We start from the raw sequence: 27,154 nt of genomic DNA on the forward strand, positions 1-27,154 counted from the left end.
AGCATACACGTTTAGTTGTATGAAAAGTCTAAAGGGGTGTCAATGTCGTTATAGTTCAATGCTTGCACGTTTTGATATCTTTTCAATGATTTGTTGGTGTGTGTTTGGTCAAATTAAAATATCTAAAGGCGAATTCATTTATGGACAATTAGTGTTTAATATAATATTACATTCTAATGACCAAGAAGAAGAATTTGTTGGGAGTAAGGTATATTCACGAATTTATTAAAAACAATTAACAATTAATTCATTAATTCATAATCAGAATTAGAGAAACGTACATGTTAATGCGCATACGGCATAACTTTATATTCTTTATTACTAAACTAAAAATAATAAAACAAACAAAATTAATACCGATCCAACAAAACATCAAAGATAGTAAAATATATAAAACTAGAGAACATTTAACTACTTACTTTTATGATTTAACTAGTTACTTGGATATAGGATTATAGGATATATGCCAAAATTACAGGTTTCACATGCATCATTGGCTTATTCTAAAGAGATGGTTTATAAAAATATCACATTCTTCGATAACAATAATATCATAATATATGTTGTATTGTACAATTGCTTCGCCCTCATCCTCATCATCAGCCCTTATCCTCATCATCAACTATAAATACAAGATTTTGCTGTTGCTTGCGAGCTATTATCTAACTAAGTTCTGAAATTGATTGGATGCAAAGTAAATTTGTTAGGGATAAATGAACCTGTTTGGAAACTTAATTATTGGGATTTTGCAGTTTCTTTAATTCAAAATATATGCTGGTTAGACTTCTAAATATCAAATAAAAGTGGTTTTGTCGAACTATAGTCAAATATTTATTTTAGTGAATATCTTATTAGTTATTGTGGCCAAAAAGACAAAAAAACGAGATGTTAATTGTTGCCTTTTTCCAAACAACCCAAAGGCCAAAACCTCTACCTACGACACGTGAAATTGTAAATGATAAAAAGCCTTTTTTGAAAACCAAAATCCATTAACATCTCAGCCGTTCCCTTGCCCTCCAAGTTTATCCAACTCCCTCTCTATATCTCCTCCTCCGTTCGCCGTCGATACCTATTCCGGCATGGCTGCCGCTTCAGAGAACGGTACCGTTGATATCTCTACTGAAGCTGTGGTGGTCGATGATGACGTCAAGTTCGGATTCCAAAGGCAGGAGATGTACACCGAGAATCTCTCCGGATCAGTCCATCCTTACGAACGTCACGTTTTCCTCTGCTACAAGACTCGCGAAGACTGGCCTGCTCGTGTTGAATCCTCCGACTCGGATCTGCTCCCTAAGCGACTTGCTGGAGCTATCAAGGAGCGTAAGAACGATATCGCTGTTAAGGTTATTGTCGCTCACTTGTGTTAATTCATCTAATGAGGTATTTGAAGGTTTTGAGTGTTGACGAGTTTTTTTCTATTCACGATCTAACTATTGTAGACTCTGATAACGATATTCGAGGGCGGTGATGCTACTGGTTTGTCAGATGGAGATGTTTTGATTTTTCCTGATATGATCAAGTACAGGTATTGTGAAGTTCGCTAGGGTTTTAAATTCATATTTCATCAGCCATTTGTTGCGTGTGTGCTGTGTAGATTCGTTTTTTGTTTTTTCTCAGATTTCTTTTATGGTTCTCCATGAGTCTACGATCTGTTGCTTTTGTCAATTTGAAAGCAAAACAATACTCGACGCCATGTGCAACTTAGCGGAAGTTTTGCTCTTTCAGTTTTGATAGAGTTGATACTTAATATAGCATATTATTCGGTCTTGAGCTTCAAATTTGACCACGCTTATATTCCGCATCATACCTAAGCTTCATTTCTTTTGCTAATATGAACAAGTGAAATTGGATCTGAAGTATAAAAAACACTGAAGTTTACTAGCCTCTGCCATGATTAGAACTTTGTGTAAAGACTAAAGAGTAATGTTGATTGAAAAGGCAAAAGCTATGCTAGCAAGATGATTCCTTGAATGATAATGAGGAAAGCTTAGAGAATTTGCAAAGATCATATATATCAACAAAGTTGGAGGCCTTTAGAAGTTCATGAAATGATGAAATCACACTTTCGATTTTAAACAATTTTGATTGAGGACTGAAAACAAGAGAACTTTTCTTCAAAGATGATCTTATTTAGGGTGTCCATTATCCAAATCTTCACATAATAGAACACATCGATATGTAGTTTACTTACTAGTGCATTTGTGATTGAAGGGGTTTGGAAGAATCAAACGTTGATAGTTTTGTGGAGGAAGTGCTTGTGAATGGAAAACCATGGGCTTCAGGAACACCGGAGTTAGTGACAGGTTCATACGTATTTGTGTGTGCTCATAGCAGTCGAGATAAAAGATGTGGTGTTTGTGGGCCAGCTTTAATTGAAAAGTTCAATGAAGAGATTGAAGTTAGGGAATTGAAGGATCAGGTGTTTGTGAGTGCTTGCTCTCATGTTGGAGGACATAAGTATGCAGGGAACTTGATAATATATAGTTCAGTTGAAGATGGAAAAGTGTCTGGACATTGGTAAGACAATCCATAACCATTTAATTATTCTTATTTTTCTATTTGAGGCAGAGTCTAACATTTACTTCCCAAAGAATGTATTAATTCATTTTCTTATGACTACTTTCTTGTTTTTTTTGTTGTATAAGGTACGGTTATGTTACCCCAAATGATGTGGCTGAATTGCTTGACCAACATATCAAGAAGGGTGAGATCATTGAAAGGATTTGGAGGTACTCTTTTCCCCTCTTATGTATTTAGCTTAATTGGTTTTTTTTCCCAATTCAAAAGGGAAATTAATATTGTTAGAAGTTTGTGCATAATGTTATAATGGATATGAACATATGATCCTATGACCTAAATGAATCTATTGATTAATCTTTAAAAACCATTCATGATCAGATATTGATTTCTACTTGATTATGTTATTAGAAAATAGAAATGAATTGATAGAAAACATTCAAACATCCATAATCATAGCTGAAGCTATAAAGACCTTAACATTTATAAGCACACAATAATGGAATGAAATTTTGGCTACTATTATGCCAAAGATTAGTTAATTATTTACAATCAGAAAAGACAAACAAATCTCTCATGGAATTGATGATTTTTATGCTTTTGCTGCTAAATAAATGACCAAAATATCTTAAGATCTGCATGGCCCGAATCATCCACTGCCACATTTCTTCTCTAATTTTCACGGTCAAGTTGATTGATTTTGACTTTCTGCTCTTGACCTTCATTGACCAGCTTTGACTTTCCTTCAATTTTGACTTTCTGTTCTTGACCTTTATTGACCAGATTTGACTTTCCTTCAGTCTTTTTGACCCTCTTTTATTTTGATCGACGTATCCTTGTTTTGACATTTGACCCGACTTGACTTCCCCAAATTGACCGATTTGCCCCCGACCTGCAAAAATATGGTTAAAAAAAACACAAATACGACCTGCCAATGCCTTTTATCCAATTCTTTTATCTCATATCCAACTAGCTTTTAAAATATAGTTACAAAAACTATCATAAAAAATAATAATTTCACATTTTAATAAACAATTTAGGAGGTTGTAAAAAGTTGTCAGCTTTTAAACAGTTCAACCCATTTTGTTCTTAATTAATGTGGTAAAGTTCTTGGATTTTGTCTCATTTAACTCACTAGCAAATAAAATATAAAGCTAAATACAAGACATAGCAATCTACTTTCCGAAAAAATTAATTATTACATCATTGTACTTTCAAATTATTTAAAGTACATTGCCCTAATGAGAAATCGTCTAAAACTAGAATGCTATAAATATATTCTGAACATGTTTTTTGATTCCACTGCAGGGGTGAGATGGGTGTTCCTCCAGTTGAGAAAGCTGACAAGGCAGTTGAAAAGTCACTACCAAATGGAAATGATTCAAAGGTGAATGGGAAAGATGATGAGAGGGAAAATACTGGAGGCTGTTGTCAAGGTGCTAATGGGTTTTCATGCTGCAGAGATGAAAGCTCAGGGGCAAAAAAGTCAACTTTTAACGTCAATTTTTTTACAAAAAAATGGGAGCAGCATGAGATGTTTACAGCTGCTGCTGTAGTTGGAGCTGTTGCAACTGTTGCTGTGGCTTATAGCCTTTATAAAAGGTCACGTTAAGGTTAGAATTAAGTATCTTAATCAACATACACAAGAAAAAAAGAGTTAAAAGTCTACGTGGTTTATTACATACAAAAACCTAATATTTGGTTTTGGTATTATATTACTTACATTACATATATAACCTGTTTGTAAGGGTGGGAAGGTATTTTGATGATCCTGTTTTGCTAGTTTTGTTTTGAACCTCTTGATGATACCAAGCTACACAAGTTGTATGACTATGAATGAATAAATGGTATACGGATATTAAAGAGGGGTTTACGAGATGATGTTGGTGTTTTCTTGGGCTTTGTTTGGAGATATTTTTGGCTATAGTTCATTTTATATAATTTTTTTTTTAATATTCAAGTAACCAAAAACCTTGACATTTTCACAAACCTTATATGTAGGTCCTAGCAAGTAGCAATAGCTTTTTATTTCGAATTAAATGAGTAAAAGAATAAAATAGTATTAAATTGTGAAAATAACTATATGCATGGATCTTGTAAAATTAAAAGCAAATCGAAAAAACTTTCATGATAATTTTTGGACTTTACCGTAAAAGAGCTTTCCAAAGAACTTATATTGTGAATTTTAAGGTGCTTTTTATTTTTAAAAAAGCAAACGTCCGTAGTTTCTAACCGTATATGTAGAAAATGTAGACTCAACAATAAAAATACAAAAAAAGCTGTTTGTTTTTAAAGCTAACATACACACCTACTAAATCATATTCCTAAACTATTTTTTTTTTGTCCATAACGAGATTTGAACCCTCAACCCTTGTGGAAAGGGACATCTTTTTCAATACATTGATACCATGAGGCCAACCATGATCTTAAATATCTAAAAGCATGGAAATTTAAAACCGAATCGGAGAAATCTTTAACAATCATCCAGTCTTAGCTTGTCTCTTTTGCCCAACACCCTATTTTTACAAAATTAAGAAAAAAAAAAGCAAAATATTATTAAGCCGATTTCAAAAAGATAGAACAGTCTATTGAAGAACTTACATGTGGATTGTGAACTATTTCTTTTGTCCACAACGAGATTTAAACCTTCAATCTTTGTGGAAAGGGACACCTTTTTCAATAAGCATGAAAATTGAAAACTGAATCGGAAAAATCTCTAACAATCATCCCGTCTTGGCTTGTCTCTTTTGCCCAACACCTTACTTCTACAAATTAAGAAAAGAAAAAAGCAAAATTAGGATATTATTAAGCCGATTTCAAAAAGATGGAACAGTCTATTGAAGAACTTACATGTGGACTGTAGTGCGCCGTTGGCGGTGGTTCTATGTTGGCAGTTGTCCAACAATGGAGCAACTAGGGAAAAGCACGTGTGTGGCAGTGGCTATTGAGCACATGGAATAAAAGTGATTTTTTTAAAGACATTTATAGACCTTAAAAATGATTTTCCATGTTTTTTTAAAAGAGGACGCGCTAACGTCTGCCGTTTTCCGAAAAAACAAACAGTCTTCAAGAGAAACATGTGTCGTTTTGTAGACAAATGAGGTCAACAAAAGCTATTGAAAAAAAAAAACACAACTAAAAGCATAAAGAGTTTTATCAATAAGTTTTTTGGTACCATTTTACCACCCTATCAACAAAAAGAAAAAACTTATCACACCTATATTATAGCTAAGCTTTTTAACAAAACTTATTTATGGGTCATGCCAATATTAATTTATAAAGTAAATTAATAGATTAATATTAAAAATATGAAAAAAGAAAACGATCTATTAAACTTATAAATTTGGGAGAATTTCATATATACCCTTATTAAACATATTAATATCGTATTTATCAAGTTTAATTTCTAAATATCATATTTATACTTATTAAACTTTTAAAATATCATATTTACTCAAATACTATTTTCATAATATTATTAATAGTATATAATTATGTTTTTATATTTAATAATTATTATGATCATAAGAAAGGGTTTATGTCATTTTTGGTCACTTAACTTTTGGTTTTGTGCTCATTTGGTCACTTAACTATTTTTAAGTTTTAAAAAGTCATCAAACATTTGACTTTGTGCTCATTTAGTCACTTAACTTTTGGTCTGGTCACTTAACTTTTAGATTTGTGCTCATTTAGTCACCTAACTTTTAAAATTGTGCTCATTTAGTCACTAAACTTTTAAAAAAATTTAAAAGTTTAGTGACTAAATGACATAATTTTAAAAGTTAGGTGACTAAATGTGACCAAACCAAAAGTTAAGTGATTAAATGAGCACAAAAGCCAAAAGTTTGATGACATTTTAAAACTTAAAAAGAGTTAAGTGACCAAATGAGCACAAAACCAAAAGTTAAGTGACCAAAAATGACATAAACCCTATAAGAAAAAATCAAATTGACCATATTGTTCCTCTTAAATTAATATCCATCTCCACAAACATGCCTGTGTAACTATGTCTCCGGCAATGTGAACGTCAATCCCCATCTCTGCCATGAGTATCCCACCATCTCCATCTGAGTTTGAGTGCCAATTCCCTGCCACATTTGATTCCTATTCAATTGACATGATATTTGAAGCTATTTGTCATTAAATTTTTATTGGACTAGTCTTATGACTATATTGTAACATACACGTTTTGAAATCGTGTTTTAAGTGAATAATATTATGAAATATTATGTGAATTTGAGCAATTGAGTTCTAACAGATAGTTTTTACTAGAAATGAAGTAAAACTATGTTTAGAATCACTCGGAAAATATTGGAAGTCTTATGAGATTCCAATTAAAAGTTAAAATATCAAAATTTACCGAAAATATAAAATTTGAAATAAGTAAAATTTTATTATTTAAAGTTGTAGATAATTTCGTTAGAAACATTTAGGCGAAAACCTCATCGAAATCTGAGTTATAACGAAGAAGTTATGACCAATCGAAGATCCGCGACAAAACCGACACGACGCCGAATGACGTAAAAAGTGAGTTTTTGATAAACTACTTTTTAGCCTTGGTGATGTAAATGAAAGTTGTAGTATTTGTTAAACCGAGAAATTTGATAAAAAGAACGCCAAAATCTGACTTCATATGAGGAAGTTATGATTTTTCTAAGTTTCAGCTTAACAGTAGACAACTAAAAACTCGAATTTTAGATCGAGTGATTTTTAGCCAACACAACCTAAACGAGAATCTGAGGTCTCGTCAATAGTAGTACAACGGTAAAAAGACAGACGAAAACGGACGTCGGATGAAGAAGTTATGAATTTTTAACGAATTTTCTTGTCCCGGTCTGTTAAAAATAATAATATTAAAAATAAAGTCAAAATTATCTGACGAAGTCTAAACGAAAGTTGTAGATCATAATTTTCCCTACGCGTGCATATAAAGAACGTCAAAAACGGAGCTCGTATGCGAAAGTTATGGATTTAGAAGTTCGGGGCTCAAAAATCGAGAAATCCGTGAAAACCGATAAGAATTGCAAGGCTCAGCTTCGGCCACGTCGCCCTTCTCGCATGCAGACGCGTGTACGAGCCGGAGAACCAAGCGATGCGAGGTCCAATGGCCTTTCGACACGTGCCACCTCCGTGTCAAGTCCGAAACGCGCCTGCTGTTCCGACCCTCGCATCCGAGCCTCGCCCTTCTGCCGCGTGTACCAAGCCTCGCAGCTTCGCAACCACCTGCCCTCTCCCTCTCGCTTCGGATCCGAACCTCGGCCCTATATAAGGGGTGCGAGACCTCCCGGCTAATGTTAGGAAATTGGCACTTTTCACCCCTAAACTTATATTTCCACTATTTCAACTTCCCCCGAAGCCCCGGGATTATTTCCATGCCCGAAACACGCCCCGAAGTTCCCGAGAAGCCCGAAAAATTTATCTTTTCGGTTTGAAGCCCAAACCCTCGCAGGGCCCAGTTTTCAAGAAAACTCCCGGTTTTCAACGAAGAAAGCTAATTATAGTAACGAAGTGCTGCCCAAATTACTATTTTAACCCCCGGTTATTTCACGGTGAGTTTAATATATAGGAACAATTGTATGTTATGTGTTATATGTGCTATGTGCTTTTTAGTATTATTATTCCGGGTTATTTTCCCGTGTTATTTTTATTTATGCTATTTATGATAGCAAAACTATACCTTTGACCATGTGATCAGTGAAAGGACTTAGATTCACGGTGGTATTGGTACGTAGCCTCTGGCCATGTAGAGCGTGTCTCCGTAAGAGAATGACTTCTATTCTATGGCATTGGCAGATGGTTAGACATAGTTATAAGCCTGAAATCTACCGAAATGTTTAAATCAGAAAGTATATGTCTTCTGTGCCATTTGGGCCGAAGCTTTATTGATCGTGTATCTTTGTATCAAATCATTGATTGATATGGAAAGTTTGTCTCATGATTCACATATGCCTTTGTTGTTCCTTGTTCCTCTTTGCTTCTGCCATATTGAAGTATATATATGACATAACGTTATATCGTATCTATTTTTGAACTCACTAAGCATCACCGCTTACCCCTCTCAATGTTTAACAATTGCATACAATAAGCAACCAGTATAGTTTTATACTGATAGAAGATTTTGAATAGTTTGAAACTATTGTATATAGTAATCATGTATGTATAACTTATAGTATCCTAGGAAGTTATGTAACATATAAAAATTTGTAGTAGTCGGTTTGTATCCAGTCTTATGTAAACAAGTTATCAATGTAAAATATTGTTTTTATGAATATGCAAGTAACATGTTTTTGGAGTAACAATTGTCAAGTATGAAAGTTTGGGTCTTTCACAAATATGAAAGTTTAGAAAGGGGTTCTTTCATATATTATCATCAGTTATGATCTTGATGGGGGCTTACATGTTTATCGTTAATTTTGTGTATATTATTGAATCTTACAAGTGATTAATGGATGGGTATTCTTGAAGGTTTTTATTCGACTATGTTAATTAGATGTAAACTTTAATCCAATTATGCAACCATCCTAACATTTAAATAAGACGGCCTAAATGGAGGTGGCAACCGACAAGCACATAACAAGAATAAAATATACAAGAGGTGCAATGGGGTTATACTTTTAACTTCTTTGTTTTACCATTTTGTTTAGATTTACACCAAAAAATCATTTGTATGATTCTTCTTCTTCCTTAGCCTGACAAGTGACAAGTTGAACAGAAGGCCAATGTTTTGGTTTTATCTACATTAAATTAAGGAATATTTTTGTATTTTAAATTACAAAACGCTAAAATATAAATAGCAAAACCTAAAATAAATATAACAATGACAATCTTTAGAAAAGAAGATATAAATTTGGATTTGAGTAAAATATGATATTTGGGAAGCTTATGAAGGATACAAATGATATTTTAAACTTAGATATATAAGAGGGGTATAATAGTCAATTGATAAAAGTAAGAATTTAAAATGATTATAAATTATTTTAAAATGTTAAAAATAAGGATTTGGGTAAATTTGATATTTTCAAGTCTTATAAAGAATAAATATGATATTTAGAAATTAGGTTCGATAAATACGATATTTCGAAGTTTAATAAGGGCATATATGAAATTCTCCATAAATTTAAAACAACGCGAAAAAACTTGAAAATAAAAACTTCAGCAATAGTTTTTTTTTTTTTTTTTTTTTTTTTTTTTTTTTTTTAATCTTATATTCAGGGACGGTTTTAAGGGGTTCCCGGTGTAGCACTGGCAACCCCTAACTTTTCTGTCCGCAGTGGAAAAATTTTCGATTTTTCAAATTTTTTTACCTATTTTTCATGTATCGACAACACCTATTCATCACGGCAACACCTACGATGTATTCCTGCGTCCGTCCCTGCTTATATTACTTATTTAACACGATAAACTTTAAAAAGACTTCTATTATAGATGTTCTTAAGTCTTGATTTATCCAACTATTCACAAGATTATTGTGATAGAATCACACCAATATTTGATAAAACACACACATATGTGCACGTGTGCATGCACAAACACACACACACACATACACACATAACACATACGCACACCGCACACAAATACTCATGGTTGAACTTACTACCCATAATAAGGATTCTTCCCATGTAATACCAAATGATGGTGCACAAATGGGTGCCCGACCCGACACCTAAATCAAAAGTCAAGCCATGTCAACAATGTCTGTGAAGGCCTAGCATAGAAACCATACATGAAAGACCTCCCGATTAAGGTCCCTAGCTTTGCATGGGATACCCTTTGCCAAAAACCCAGGCTTCTATTGTCTTTTCGTTTTTTCCATGTTTTTAAGTAATTACATAATTTTTATATTGGTTTGTTTATTGTAGCATTGTACTTTTATGGTTTTCATCTGGATGTTTGATAAAAAAAAATTAATACATACAAAGATACAAATAGCCGATCTTTTGAACACTTGCCGCCACCCCCACCCTTCGGTATCCTCCCTCCTCATATTGCAATATAACTGTTTGCTCTAATGTGTTTTCCCAAACATTCTCTACCATTATATAGTATGAGTTTTGTTCGAATTCTTCTGTTTTCAATTGATTTTTGTATATTTGTAGACTTGAAGTTATTGACGAATGTTCATGGATTTCTTGTTTAAACTTCGTTTTCGCTTTGTTCATGTATCTATTTGATGGATAATATGATATACATGCTCAAAACTTACGTTTGCATGTTAATGGATCATTAATAATGGTGTATTTAATCATATTTTTTATGTATCTAATCATATTTAATGATCATTTATATTATTTAAATCCATACACATAAGTATGAAGAGTAAATTACACGAACGGTCCCTATGGTTTAGGGTAATTTGCGTATTTGGTCCCTAACATATTTTTTTAATTCGGAAGGTCCTTACTGTTTGTTTTTGTTACACGCTCTGTCTTACCTAAAAAGATTATTTTTCCCTAGTTTTTTAAATTTATTTAAATAAACACACCCCTAACCCGACCCCCTTCACCTTACCGTACCTAGACCACCATTTTTCCCTATTTAAATAATAGTCTTTTTAGATAAAACATGGACCAAACGCGTAACAGAAACAAATAGTAGGGACGTAGCGCGTAACAAAAACAAATAGTAGGGACCTTCCGAGTTAAAAAAATAAATTAGGGACCAAATACGTAAATTATCCCAAACCATAGGTAACATTCGTGTAATTTACTCAAGTGTCAAGTCGATTAAAGGCAACACGCTAAATCACGCTAAATTATGGATTTGCATTTGTTTCATATTTATCCACATATTTGTTACATGTTTTTAAATAATTACTATATTTTACCCCGACTCGGACCGATGCCTGGGTAGGCCCAGAAAAAGCCAGGGAATAGCCCGGTAATACCTCCAGACCTTTGGCCCAATGAATTTGGCCTGGGTTGCCGGTTAACCAGTCAAAGCCCGATAAGGTCCACCACAAGCCTTGGCCCATTGTCAGCCCTATTACCAATTATCAATGAAGCAAAATGTTAATTCCAAAGTCCTTCTATTTTAGGTTATTTTAGTGAATAGCCTTTTCATAAATATGATAAAACCAACGTGTATAATAAAATATATACAGCCACAAGAACAGGAAACAGAGTAAAAGCTTCTCTGTTTTTCTGTAAAACCATTCATGTAGTAAGCCTAGCAATCATCTCCTCCACCATTCCAACCTCCGTTCCACCTCTGTAAATCTCGCCCATAACCTCCTCCACCACAATATTCTTCAACCTCTCACCACCACCACTCTCACAGTCCCTCAGAAGCCTAAGCAGCGATTTAGCACTCCCTTTAGCTCTCCTTGTCCCATCAAGACTAACCTGAAGCAAACCCGGAATCGCTCCTTCACATAAAATCATTCCTCTGTATCTCTCCCTACTACTCTCACATATCATCAACAAAATCCCAACTGCGTACTCCTTACACTGCTTCGAACCTTCTTCTACACTCTCCACAACTGCCCTAATCCCGATTTCTGTCGATGAAATCGCTCTCAACGCGATCTCTGATGAAGAAGATAAGTGTTCGAGTAGACACATTGATTTCTCGACTAATTTGGATGATTTTTCGGATTCGTGGATGAGGTGGATTAAAGAAGATGATGTAGATGATGAAAGAAAGGCGGGGATATATGGTGATAGGTTATGGAGAGTGACTATGATGTCGAGTTTTACTTGGGTGGTGCTGTTTTGAAGGAGGGTTTGATTTAGGGTTTCGATAGCACCTGATGTCGCCATTGAGGGTTTGTTTGATGAGCAAGATGATAAGATTAAAAGTGCTGCTATGGCGTGGTCGATTAATGGATGGATTTGTGATCGTATGAGGTTTAAAAAGAGAGGAATAGCTCCTGATTTCGCAATCCGGATCTTGTTTCTGTAAAACATAACACAGAAAGTGTTAATTCCAATCGATTACGAATCACTTTTTGAGACTGAAAAGCTCAATAAATTCGATTCAATGGAACTCCATAAATTCGATTGCTTATTTATATGTTTCAAGCAAAGTTTTATACTCATTTCTCCATTAGATTTCGATTCAGTCCACCTGGAACTCGAATCTAATCAAAAGTGATGCCAGTTAGTGTGTTCGAACGAAACGAACCTTTCGCTGCCATAGGCGAGACTGAGGAGAGCAAAGAGTGCAGATTCTAGGGATTTGAAATCTGGAGGATTATGAAGCATGGAGACGAGAGGAGGAATGGCTCCATTATCAGCCAATTTGTGTCTCTGTTTGTTTGTGAGATGAATAACTGCCTCTGTGGCGGCGGCCTTGGCTCCATCATCGCCGAACAAAAGCGCTTCCACCACAGCTACTTCCGCCATGAAATCTGATCGGAAACAAACCTACACAGATTAAGCAGATTATAGGGGAAGGATATATGATTTGCGTGAGTTGATAGTTGATATAAGCAAGTAGGATGGATGCTTTATTCAGAGTAATATTGGAAGAGAAGCAAAGGCTACTAATACTATTCCTTGTGGACCAATTTAGGCAGCTTTTCCGGTGACTGTTCGGAGTTGGGGATTGGTATCTCTCCATCACTTTCCTTAAATAGAAAACCTGCCCCAAGATTTTATGTAATAACTGACACAATTACTATATTAATTATTTATAATTTTTAATAATCATATTTTAATATAAACTTATTAGATTTTTGGATACTTATTGAGTTATTGTGTTGAGTGACTTGACACCTCAGGTGCCATAATGTTCATGTTTATGCAAAAAAGCTCTTTTTGTCATAAAGTATTCAAACTAAAAACCTTAATATATCTTAACCAATACTAAAACTTTTTCATAATAAAGTTTTTTTTTTATCGGGTAAAGAAAATATCTCAACTATAATAAAACATCACATTCGTTCAATAATATAAATATATCTCAATTATAGTAATTTCATTTTCAGAAAACTTATTTATGATCCTATCAAAATGACCCAAGTCTTCACCTTTAACCAAATTGACCACAAAATAGAAAAAAAACATTTCTGAAATACAATAAACAAGTAATAGGTGCAAATGAAAACGAATTACACAACATATGTATATCCGAAATCCAAAATTGACCAGTTTTGGACATGTAATTATTTTGGAAAAGACTCAAAAGTTGTCATTTATCTATATTTCCAAAAATCATATGGTTATTTTTGTGATTATCCCATATTGCCCTACGGAAACCACGGAGAGTGAAATTGTATAATGAAGGTATCGGGTTCAAAATTTGAACATTATGAAGTTTATCTTTTTTAGAATGAAGTAATAAAAATATCCCGCTCTTACTATGTTTGTCATTTTATTCTTTCATACAAACTCAACAACCTTCATTTTCCTAGCATGTTGTCTTTTTCTGTTGGTAAATAAATATATATTCTTGTACTAGCTCCAATCTATTATCAATTTAATACTCATAGTACGTATACTTAGGTAGTGTTTTGTTGGTATTCATTAAATGGAACGAAACATTACTTACCAAATGTGATTTCTTCTTCTGATCTGATTTTCATTCTACAAAGAAGTGTTAACTAATTGATTAGTTAGAATTAGTTTTACAGTAGTTTTACAGTCGGTTAGAAGAAGGGCATTTATGTAATTTCAATTATTTGTTCAGTTAGTTTGATAGATTGTACCTATTAGAACTTATACACTGTATTGATTCAGTTTTTTTAGTAATGAGAAATGAAGAATATTGAAGGATTTCTTTCTCAAATTCCTTTCTTCAATCTCAGTTCTAACATGGTATCAGAGCGGTGATCCAACCTTCCGCATCCACTCTGTTATTCTTCAATTTCATTGATTCAGTTTGTTTTTCTTTCTTCATCATCGATTTACTCCAATTCAATTTCAAAAGCAATGTCTCAATCTGTTAATTCCTCATCTCAATCTCATGTTATTGATATTTCGAATCCATTCTATCTTGGATCTTCAGATAATCCAAGTAATGCTCTTGTTTCTAATGTTTTCACTGGTGTTGGATTTTCTGCCTGGAAACGTTCCATGACGATTGCCTTATCTGCCAAAAACAAAATTACATTTGTTGATGGCACTACATTGTAGCCTCCTGATAATTCTCCGTTATTCGCAAATTGGTCCAGAGTAAACTCTATGGTTATCAATTGGATACTCAATTCATTACATCGTAACATTGCTGATAGTCTTATCTTTCTCCCAACTGCTTACGACATCTGGAAAGAACTTAATCACCGATATGAACAAGCAGATGGCGCTCAAATCTATCAAATTCAACAACAACTTTACTCTTTATCTCAAGGATCTGACGAATTTTCAACTTACTTCACCAAATTGAGTAAAATTTGGGATGAACTTCGTCTTGTTCAAAACATTCCTGCATGTACATGCGTTGCTGCTACAGGTATTGCTAAATACCTTGATGAACAACGATTGATTCTGTAACACCCATAAATTCAATCCGATTTAAAACTTTTTAAAAACATTTCAACCATTAAAATCATTACAACTTTGTTTTCAAAATGTATAATATCAGAGTTTTTCCCAGAAACATAAACAAAACATGAGGAGCTGTACGATCACGCCTTCGCCTTGCCGCGATCCCCTGATGTACCTGAAACAATAAACTGAAACTGTAAGCCCGAGAGCATAGTGAGTTCCCCCAAAATACCCATACCCGCAACAATAAACATATAATCATAAACAACATACTATAGGTCCAGTCAACCATCGGGTTGGAATACCCCAGGCCCTCAAGCATCCGGTTGGAATGCCAACATACTATGGGTCCAATCATCCTCGGGATGGAATACCCCAGGCCCACAACCAACAGGTTGGAATGCCCACACACTATGAGTCCAATCATCCTCGGTATGGGATACTCACGGCCCACAACCTACAGGTTGGAATGCCCAGGTCTATTGGCCTCCGCACAAAGCAGATGAACCTCAACCGCTAAACAAACATGTGCACATATAACAGATAATCACATAACAGTCTATATACAATACTTGATCTAACGGATCATACCATATAGCACATAACACCATCCTATCTACCAGGATGCCGATCTAACAGATCATACCACATATCATATAATATTATCCTACCCTCTAGGATACCGATCTAACAGATCATACCACATACCATATAATATTATCCTACCCTCTAGGATACCGTACTAACAGATCATACTAGCATTACATAACCAGATAACAATCCAAAGGGCCGACCTTGGTGCCTTAGACCCTTGAGTATAGTGAGGAAAACTCACCTCGCAACTGTCGTCTGAAACTAGAAAGCTCAGCTCCCGTATCACCACCACAAACTCCACCACCTATATCCGACACATCACAAAGTCCATAAATTCCCAAGATACTCCCAGAATTCCAATAGCCAACCCTTGTCCGAGGTCCAAGTCAACTTTCAAGGTCAACAATCCATGTTGACCTCAACTCGTCGAGTACCCTTGGCTACTTTCCGAGTTCCTAGCATGACTTGCCAACTCGTCGTATCACTAGAGTGACTCGTCGAGTTCCTAGTGTCAGTGGCCGTAACTCCTTGGCTAACTCGCCGAGCTTTCCCTTTACAACTCGCCGTGCTCACACGTGTCCAAAGGTTGGGAAAACCCCAACCGACTCGCCGAGTCACTCTATTGACTCGTCGGGTCTACGACCATCTTCAACGGACTCGCCGAGTTGTTCATCCAACTTGTCGAGTACATGGCCATCTTCATATGGATCTCCGAGTTGACTATGCAACTCGCCGAGTCCCTTCAGACCTTCATCCATACAGGCACTTTTTAAGCCATGCAGCGGCTCCATATTGCAGATCCAAGCTTCTAAGGCATGTTTATCACGTAAAGTTGCAAACTTTACGTGCATGCATGGCTCTAAAGGCTCTTAATGACAAATCCAAGCTTACAATGGAGTTTTACACTCAAGGAAGGCTTCATACATGACCAAGCTCGAAACTTTATGAACCTAGAACCCAAGAAGGGTCCAGATCTGAAGTTGCAACTTCAGATCTAGATCATACACCACAACAACATCATAACCAAGTCAAAATAGCCCTAAACTCCACCCAAATGAGATCTAGAAGGAAATGAGGTAAAGGTGACGACTTGATACCTTCAAATGATGCTAACTGAGGTAGATTTCTGATCCACACACTTTCCTTGCTTCTAGCCCTTTGTTTCCCCAAGCTTTCCTCACTATGATTCACCTTCCAAAACTTAGAACACACAAAATGAAGCACACACACGAATTAGGGTTGGTTTGGTTCTCCAAAGACCGCAAGGGGCTAAAGGGAGGCTGTCGATCCTTTAAATAGGGTGCAAAACCCCGAGATTTAGGGTTTCATCTGCCAGCTCCTACTCGTCGAGTCCCTTCTTGGACTCGGCGAGTAGGTCACTAAAACACGCGGACCAACCCGCTGCTACTCGACGAGTAGGGCAACCAACTCGTCGAGTAGACCTTGAAATCAAAGAAATTTTATATAAATCAATACCTGAGAATCGGAGTGTTACAGATTCAATTACTCATGGGATTGAATGATACTTATAAAGTTCTTCGTGGTCAAATCCTAATGATGAAGCCTTTGCCGACTATTTCAACTGTTTATTATATGATTGTTCAAGAAGAACGACAACGAGAAATCACTATCCTTACTAACATCAATCATGAGACAATTGCAATGAATGTTTCACATGATTCTTCTTCTAATTTCTCAAAGAAATCGTTAGTTTGCACTCATTGTAAGAAGACAGGGCATTCCAAATCTCAGTGCTATCGACTTATTGGTTTTCCATCCAATTTCAAGTTCACGAAGACAAAGAAAGATGATCCAAAGTCTATCGTTCAAATTGCAACTTCTAATACTTCTTCTACAATTTCTCAAGAACAGTACAATTAACTTTTGCAGTTACTCTCACAACACAATATGTCATCATCCAATCAAGCAAATTCTTCTATTCTTCAAGAAGCAATGACACCTGATGGTAATGATTTTTCTTATGCTCACTTTGTAGCTAATGTGTCCAAGTCATCTGCATTTCTTACACCACATATTTCATTCATCATAGACACAGGTGCTACTGACCATATGTGTTCTAATTCTGAACTTTTCCTATCTTTAATTCCTTTCACACAGCCACATTCGATTGGGCTTCCTAATGGTCATTCTTTGTTCATTACACACTATGGTGATGTTCAAAGTCATGCATCAATCATTCTCAAAAATGTATTGTATGTTCCATCCTTTAAATATAATCTTGTGTCAATCTCCAAGCTTACATCACAGTTGAAAACATTTATTTTGTTTACTGATGAGACATGTCTCATGCAGGACCCCTCATTGAAGAATAGATTAGCTCTTGGAGTCATTGGAAAAAGGATAAATGATCTTTATGTGGTTGAGTATCGTGTTCTTAAACAAAATCTTTCTTACAGTTTTTCTGTTTTCACTTCTGTATTCAATTCTCCTTTGTCTTCAGTTTCTCATGTAACTCATAATTCTCCTGATTCAAATGTTATGTTGTGGCATAAACGTTTGGGACATGTTTCTATTGATAAACTCAAGCATTTCTTACATTTACCTATGAAGTATGCTAATGATGCTATTACATATTGTTTAACTTGTGCTCAAGCAAAACAAACAAGATTGTCCTTTCCACATAACATTTCAACTTCCAAGGCTTCTTTTGATCTTATACATATTGATGTATGGGGTCCTCATAAACATAACATATATGATGTTTACAAATACTTCATTACTATTGTTGATGACTATACACGACACACTTGGATTCATTTGTTGACAAACAAGAGTTATGCCTTCTCTGTAATCCAAGCATTTGTCAATCTTGTCAAAACCCAATTTCACAAAATCATCAAATGTATCAAAAGTGATAATGCCAAAGAACTTGGATCAAGCCATGATGGGGTTGTTTATTTCAAGGAACAAGGGATCATTCATCAGAAATCAACACCACATACACCTCAACAAAATGGGCTTGTTGAGAGGAAGCATAGACACATTTTAGAGGTGGCTAGAGCTTTATTCTTGCAATCAGGAGTAGGAGTTTCATAATGGGGAGAATGTGTCAAAACTGTTGTTCATATCATTAATAGAACCTCTTCCAAACTCCTGCGAAACCGAACACCATTCGAAGTTCTATATGACACTAAACCTGATATGCATATGTTAAAAGCCTTTGGATGCTTGTGTTTTGTTTCTTCAACTCCAATTGGTAGAGACAAATTTATGCCTAAAGCTCACCCTTGCGTATTCCTTGGCTACCCTTTTGGTCAAAAGGCATACAAAGTTTTAAATATCGTCACTCACAAGATACATGTCTCTCGAGATATCAAATTTTTTGAACATATATTTCCATTACATGCCCTCAAATATGTTGAGTCATTTAGCCCAACAACTTCCTACATTCCCAATATTCAACTAGAGAATCATGTTTCAAATGATTCTATTCACAATTCTGTTCCCATTCAACCTTCAAATCCTTCTTCTACATCAAATTCCCAAAATACCCTTGAACCTCCCATACAGCTCAGAAGGTCTTCTATAGTCCATATTCCTCCTGTTCATCTTCATGATTATGTGTGCAATGCTGCTATTAGTTCCGATCTCAATTGTCCTCATACTATTACAAATTTTTGCATCAACAATTATCAAGAATATGCAAGTTGTAATATGGTTTCACATGATTCATATGTTTTTAATGCGGGAACTATCATCAATGAACCAACTTTTTATCATCAAGCAAAGGGCATACCAGAGTGGGAACAAGCAATGCAGAATGAGTTGGATGCATTACAAGAAAATGGGACATGGGATGTTGTTAAACTTCCTAAAAGAAAAAAAGGCTATAACTTGTCGATGGGTCTATAAGATCAAACAAAAATCTGATGAAACTATAGAGAGGTATAAGGCTCCTTTAGTAGCCAAAGGGTTCACTCAAAGACATGGAATAGATTTTCATGAAACCTTCTCTCCCGTGGTTAAATTCACCACTGTTAGGAGTCTTGTTGCTATTGCAGTCAAAAGGAATTGGAATATACATCAATTTGATGTTAATAACACATTTTTACACGGTGAATTACATGAAGAGGTATATATGCGTTTACCACCTGGTTATGAGGCTTCTTCCTCTTCTTCACTCGTTTGCAAACTCAAAAAATCTATTTATGGGTTAAGACAAGCCTCTAGACAGTGATATGCTAAACTCTCCACTGCATTGCGTTCTAAAGGGTATTTTCATTCTCCTAATGATTATTCTCTTTTCTTAAAGAAATCCTCTTCTTCAATTACAATTGTTGCAATTTATGTCGATGATATACTTGTTACGGGTGATGACATTGGAGAGATACAATGCTTAAAAGAGTTTTTACATCATCAACTTAAGATTAAAGACTTAGGTCTTTTACATTTCTTTCTTGGAATAGAGTTTAATAAACTTGATCATGGCATGATGATACATCAAACCAAGTTCATCAAACAACTACTTCAAGATTATGATCTGGATGATGCTACACCAGTTTCAAGCCCTCTTCCTCCTCAAGTAAAGTTACTTCCAAAAATGGACAATCCACTTCCAGATGCAACAATTTACAGACAACTTATTGGCAAACTTAATTTTTTGCTGCATACTCGTCCTGTCTTAGCCTTCTCTGTGCAACATTTAAGTCAGTTTAATCAGACACCTTCTCAAGAACATTATTCTGCTGCTATTCATGTTCTCAAATACATCAAAGGTACTATTTCACAAGCTTTTTATTTTAACGATAACAAAGTTTTAAAGCTGGATGCTTTTTGTGACTCGGATTGGGCAGCATGTCCCATTACCCCAAAATCAGTTAGTGGATACTATATTTTGTTTGGTGGATCTCCGATTTCATGGAAATCAAAGAAGCAATCAACCATATCCTTATCTTCTGCAGAAGCTGAGTACCGATCAATGCGACGAGTCACTGCTGAACTTTCCTGGTTGAGTCGTCTTGATGAATTAGGAATCACAAAAATTATTCCTATACCCCTTAAGTGACAATATGGCTGCTATCTATATCGCTAATAATCCTCTCTTTCATGAAGGTACGAAACATATTGAAATTGATTGCCACTTCGTCCGCAACAAGGTTCAAGAGGGTTTAATCCGTTTATCTCATGTTGATACTAATGAACAATTGGCAGACATTCTTACCAAACAAGTTTCAGGTTCTCGACATTTTGAGGCTACATCCAAGCTTGGTCTGATCAATGGTCCTAAGCTTGACGGGGGGTGTTAACTAATTGATTAGTTAGAATTAGTTTTACAGTAGTTTTACAGTCGGTTAGAACAAGGGCATTTATGTAATTTCAATTATTTGTTCAGTTAGTTTGATAGATTGTACATATTAGAACTGATACACTGTATTGATTCAATTTTTTTAGTAATGAGAAATGAAGAATATCGAAGAGTTTCTTTCTCAAATTCCTCTCTTCAATCTCAGTTCTAACAAGAAGATATGTGTTTTTTCCCATTCATCCGTGCAATGGAATTATATTTACTATGTTATAAATTACTTTTACCTTTATACTATTCAATAAATATTAATTTAAAAAAAAATTCAAAATTTAATTGAGTAAGAGATGGATGTGGTTGTCGGTGACATGCTTGGACCAAGAAACTCTCTAGTTAATAAGGGGATTCCTTAGATTATGGTAACTGCCACGCCAAACTTTGAACCAAGATCTCTTGTTTTATTTAATGGTGTCAAATCGGACAATTATATTGTTCTTTTGTCTGACACGACACATCACGATGTTGTGTTTTTATATTAACACGAAAACAACCTAACTAAAACACAAAAACACCATACGACATGACAAATACAACATAAAACAACTATTTGTTTATTTAATACATATTTTATCATACAAAACATGAAAACACATGTTAATATCATGTCAATTTCATGTCAAATTTTGAACACAAACACAAATTAGGTCCCAAATTTGTTTTGTGTTGTGCATTTTTATCATGTCGAGTTATTGATCAACACCCATAGTTTTATTCCAAACCTCAAACATATAGAAGTAATGAAGCTATGCCCTCATGTTAATTTCTTCTATTAAAAAAATTAACTAGTTCAAAATATATGACGCTAAACTTAAATAAAATGTAGTTTTAGTTGACCAGAAGTCATGTACCAGAATTGTGAAATGATAAATATATAAAAAGGTTTTTGGAGCACATGAATTTCTATCTAAAGTCTAAACCTTCATTCCCGGTGTACGTGATCTCTGACCATTTTCTCTTATATTTATAGCGAGTAACATGCTTCAATTTTCCTTTACCCTTTAATCAAGCCATATGGTTACTATACCAGCATCCGGTATTTACAAATACCGCTCTATCGCTCATATGCAAGTAGAATGATATGCATAATCCATATCATGCACGGCTTTCACTAATATACCTCGTAATGAGTGAGATATATTCACATTAATTAGTATGATCATTTTCGAAGAAGGATACTTATCTAGACAATCGGTTTCTCACAACATTTTTTTAGATATTTCTTCAAACGACAACTGTTTTTGTATTATCATAAAACAACAATTATATCACTTCAACCCAAAATATTAGCATATTCACAGCTGTAAAAAAACAAACGATAGTAATTTTTTTTTTTTTACAGAATTTGGCCTTAAATTAAAAAAATAAACAAGATATATTCTTTATTTTATGAAAATATGTATACGTAACGTGTTTTAAATTTAACAAGTTACGCTCGTCACCTTATGTAAAATGTAATTATTTTTGCGTTAAAACTTATCATTTGTGTAAATACTTTTTACTGTTTTATCCAAAGTTAGTTTGTTTTATTAAATTCTTTATTCATATACATTTTCTATGTGATATCCTTTATTTTATTATGCACGCACACGTTTGATCTTTTGCCGTTATACGGCGGTTGTTTTGTTTTCCCGCGATTCAGTTGCAAGTTGCCGGCGAAAAAGGTTTCAATGCACCCAAATCCCAAGTCCCAACCCTATAAAGATCTGTTTTGGCGTTTTTTTTAATAAATAATTAAATAGTATACATTTATTTATTAATTATTATGGCACTCATCACTCTTTTTCAACCACTGAAGTGAATCTAAATTTGAAATTTTACTGTTCATTTATTTCTGTACTCATAAATTATTAATTTCTTACGTATAAAATATAGAAAAACATTACATATTTCACTACTTATCGATTTAAATCATTCAGACAAACATGGACATTAAAAAACTGAAGAAAACAGAAAAAAAAAACAATAGAAGTATAGAACTGACCTTTGTGTATGAATACGAAGGCGCCTCTGAAAGTGAAAACTCCTGAAGAACTCCTAAAATAAGGTTGACTGATGAATCCCCAAACTCCACCTTATGATATATATAGAAGTCATGTAACACCCATAAAATTTGAGCCATATTAAAACATTTTAATCATTCAAAAACCATTACGTTCATACAACTCGTTTTCAAAATAGTTTAAACATCAGAGTATCCCCCAGAACCATATCATATAAATCATAAAACATGAGGAGCGGTACGATCACGCCTTCGCCTTGCCACGATCTCCTGAAGTACCTGAAACAATACACTGAAACTGTAAGCCCGAAAGCTTAGTGAGTTACCCCTAAAATACCAACCACACATATCACACTCATAACATATCATAAATAGAACAACCATGCACATCGGGTCTACTGTATGACTGGTCCGCCCGTACCGGGCCTTCAATCCACCTGGTCCACCCTCCGAGTCTAGCCATGTACGTCGAGTCTACAGTGTGATTGGTCCGCCCGCACCGGGCCTTCAATCCACCTGGTCCACTCTCTGAGTCTACAATATGACTGGTCCGCCCGCACCGGGCCTTCAGTCGGCCTGGTCCACTCCCCGAGCCTCGGCACGTCTGGTCCGCCCTCTTGGGGCCTTCAGCCTATCCGGACCGCTCACTGGGCCTTCGGAATATCCGGTCCGCCCTGGGTATGTTGGCCTTCAGCACAAAGCAGGACCCGCCTCAACCCAACCCCCGTCAAACAACCATGTGCACATAAAACAATCAATCACATAACAATCCTCAACCAGACAAACAGTCTAACAGATCACATAGCATATCAACATCCTAACCAGGATTCCGACCTAACCGGTCACTAGCATAACATTACCCTATATCCCGGGTACCGACCTTAACCAGGTCACTAACATAACACCATCCTAAATACCAGGATGCAGATCTAGCAAAACAATAACATAACAAACAATACCCGGATTTACATCCGATAAAGGGCCGGCCTTGGTGCCGTAGACCCTGTCGATATAGAGAGGATAACTCACCTCGCAATTACCGACTGAAAGGATAAGATCAGCTGCTCCGATCACCGACACGAACTCCACCACCGAACACTACCAAAGAACCAATTCCATAAATACCAAAATCACCAAAATACCCTTGGAAGTCAAAATGGTCAACTCTTGGTCAAAGTCAAAGTCCTCAGTCAAAGTTAACCTCCCTGATTGACTCTACTCGCCGAGTCGACCCATCGACTCGTCGAGTCCCTATACTCAGAAATTCCTATAACCCGAGTCTACTCGCCGAGTCACCCCAAGACTCGTCGAGTCCAACGATCTCCGAGTCCCATCCTGTCCAACTCACTGAGTCACCCCTCGACTCACTGATCTGCGTCTTAACCAAAAGGGGTTAGGGGTTCTGCGACCAGACTCGCCGAGTCCAAGAACAGACTCGCCGAGTCCACGACAATCTTCAATAGACTCGCCGAGTTGTTCTTCCAACTCGTCGAGTCCAAGCTCATCATCATAAGACTCGCCGAGTCACCCATGCGACTCGCCGAGTTACTACGTGACTCAAAGTCTGATCTCTATCCCGACTCGCCGAGTCATTTCCCAGACTCATCGAGTCCATACGTGCATTCCCAAAATCTCGAGACACAGAGCTGCTCCTTTGCTCCAAACAATAGATCGGGGTCTCTAGAGTCCATTAGCAACATAAAGTTGCTACCTTTACGTGCTTCTTGCCCCATAATACCAAAAACCAAGCTAGAAAGGGACTTAACTCTTGGGGAAAGGCTTTTGCATAGCAACCAAAAGGGCTTTCTGCATCTTTGATCCAAATAGAGCTCAGATCTGGAGTTTCAACTCCAGATCTAACTTATACACCAAGATCTCATCATATCATCTCCAAACAAGCCCTAAAACTTCCATGAAAATGGATCTAGAAAGGGGAAAGCCAAGGATAACGATTCATTACCTCCAAAACGACCTCCTGCTGAAGAGTAATCTGAATCTCCACAAATCTCCTTGATCCAAGCTTCTTGATCTTCAAGATCTCTTCACAAAACACTTAACAATGCTCCAATTTGCTTCCAATGGCTCTCACTCACGATTCTAGGGTTTCTGGGTCTCAAAGGGGGCTAAGGGAGCTGAGGGGAGGAAATTAAGTCCTTTAAATAGGGTGCAACCCCGAAGATTAGGGTTTTTCCTCGACCAGCACTGACTCGTCGAGTCCAGCCGCCGACTCGCCGAGTCAGGCCACTTAACCCCGTGCCACGCACCCGCTTCGACTCGGCGAGTCAAGAGACCTACTTGCCGAGTCCCTTCCTTTATTTTCACTTAGCACCCTTCAACTTCTTGCTTCCGAACTTGGGATGTTACAATTCTCCCCCACTTAAATTAGGCTTTGTCCTCGAAGCCTGCGGCAACACGAACTTCCGGATGATACTCCCACAATGCATCCACTGATCTCAAACCGGCCCAGATTCCTTCAATCACTGCTATCGAATCCCTAAAATCCATCTCTTCCCTTGCAGGGTTAGATCAACTGCTTCAAGCCGGCCATCAGCTTCTTTTCTCTGATGACAACACTCATCAACTAAGTGCCACCTGAAGACATTACCTTACTTCCATCTTACGCATTCATTCGCAACCTGCGAAAACTGGATACCACAACACCCACTGAGCTCCGCCAAGACACTAATTCATCTTCATTCGCCCAAGATTGGCGATAACCCTGACAACTAGCAACCTGGAACGAGTCCTCATGATGAAATACCCCAGGTTAGAATACCTCCACATATATAACCCAAGCCTACAACCATACTCGGAACTAAGGACTTTGTCCTTGCGTCACCCTCGAACCCTTCGGTTCGACACAACGGAGTGCAATCCACCCACACTTCCTTATCGCGATCTCTAGGTCCTTGACCTCCGACTGTAATATCCTTATGCAGTCCTCAGCACCGGTCCAGACTGCTCCCGAGTCTGTTATCCTGCTGAATCACCTTCCTCTGTCCCATTCCCCGATCTGGAACCACTATCCTCCTCCTCTTCCAAGGAGACCGAAAACATGCCTGCGCATCATCCAACATTGCCACAACCTCAACGGGCATCCAACCCGTATGTGCTTCCATATATCTGGTACACTCCTAGTGCTTACTACCAACAACTGAAGCACTTTCGATCATCCATTTACTCCACTGCCTCCCTTTCAGAGGACCCACACTCCTTCCGGAGTTACATACCTCTCCTTTCCAGGAAGTCTACTCCACAACCATAACCGCACTTATAAGTGCCACTGAGCTAAACTCCACTCTACCGACCCACTAACACATACAGAGTCTTCAGCATGACTGGACCGCCCTTCCAGGCCTTCAGCCTATCTGGACCACTCTCAGAGCCTTCAGCATGCCTGGACCGCCCTCCTGGGCCTTCAGCCTGTCTGGACCGTTCCCTGAACCTCCGACCGACTCCATCATCATGATCAATACTTGGGGCCAGACCATATCGATTACTATTGCATGGTGACTTATTCACTCATTCTCCTCCTATCGATCCGTGAACACATACAGAGTCCTCAGCATGACTGGACCGCCTTCCCAGGCCTTCAGCCTATCTGGACCACTCTCAGAACCTTCAGCATGTCTGGACCGCCCTCCTGGGCCTTCAGCCTGTCTGGACCGTTCCCCGAGCCTTCGGCCTGACTGGTACGCCTCCCGACCTTCAGTCTATCCGGACCGCTCAAATGCCGTCGCACATCACCCTGAACCATTCCTTCCGGGAATCCCTCCCATGCAGTCTGTTCTAGCCCTCTAGGGGTTCCAAACTCCACATCCGTTCTATGAATCTTTTACCCCGGCCTGATCCCAGGCCTCTCAACAATCAATCACTTTATCTGAAAACCATGGTCTGTTCCCTGCCCCACGTGTCTATCTCCACATTCTCGGCTAGCACAACGCTGAAATCCAACAGCTAACCATCCCTGGATGCATGTTGTTCCACCAGAGAATTTTCCAATTCTCCCCCACTTAGTGCATCGACTACTAACCACCGTTCCCAAAACCGGCATGGCTCAAACGCCCTTACTCCATATATTCCCTCTTATCCATGAACTGACTCCCTCGGGAGTGAGTAACCTTCACCGTATAACCCTTCCGCCATCGCACACCTGAACTCCAAGGAAGTTCGAATCTCAACTGAACACTCCTCGCAACGCAGTCGCTATTCCAAGCAATGAGATCATATACCTTATCTTTCGACCAAGAATCCTCCTGAACGCTAACTACGACTCCTAACTACTAAGATCCT

General features: G+C 36.9%; 2 protein-coding genes across 2 annotated transcripts; one reads left to right on the forward strand and one right to left on the reverse strand.

The window, feature by feature from the left end:
* The first annotated feature begins 969 nt into the window (after positions 1 to 969).
* Positions 970 to 4,329, forward strand: LOC145109522 (altered inheritance of mitochondria protein 32-like). The gene is made up of 5 exons (XM_079046700.1): positions 970 to 1,343; positions 1,440 to 1,525; positions 2,212 to 2,517; positions 2,646 to 2,729; positions 3,826 to 4,329. Exons 1-5 carry the CDS (start codon positions 1,080 to 1,082, stop codon positions 4,127 to 4,129), a joined length of 1,044 nt encoding a protein of 347 aa, XP_078902826.1. The 5' UTR covers positions 970 to 1,079; the 3' UTR covers positions 4,130 to 4,329.
* A 6,933-nt stretch (positions 4,330 to 11,262) lies between these two features.
* On the reverse strand, positions 11,263 to 13,112 carry LOC145109523 (ARM repeat superfamily protein). Its single transcript, XM_079046701.1, has 2 exons — positions 12,643 to 13,112; positions 11,263 to 12,414 (listed from the first exon to the last, which is right to left on the reverse strand). Exons 1-2 carry the CDS (start codon positions 12,861 to 12,863, stop codon positions 11,673 to 11,675), a joined length of 963 nt encoding a protein of 320 aa, XP_078902827.1. The 5' UTR covers positions 12,864 to 13,112; the 3' UTR covers positions 11,263 to 11,672.
* Positions 13,113 to 27,154: the final 14,042 nt, after the last annotated feature.

The sequence above is a fragment of the Lactuca virosa genome, chromosome 4, assembly GCF_052849685.1.
Source record: "Lactuca virosa cultivar CGN04683 chromosome 4, Lactuca_virosa_CGN04683_v6, whole genome shotgun sequence".
NCBI classification, from domain to species: Eukaryota; Viridiplantae; Streptophyta; class Magnoliopsida; order Asterales; family Asteraceae; genus Lactuca; species Lactuca virosa.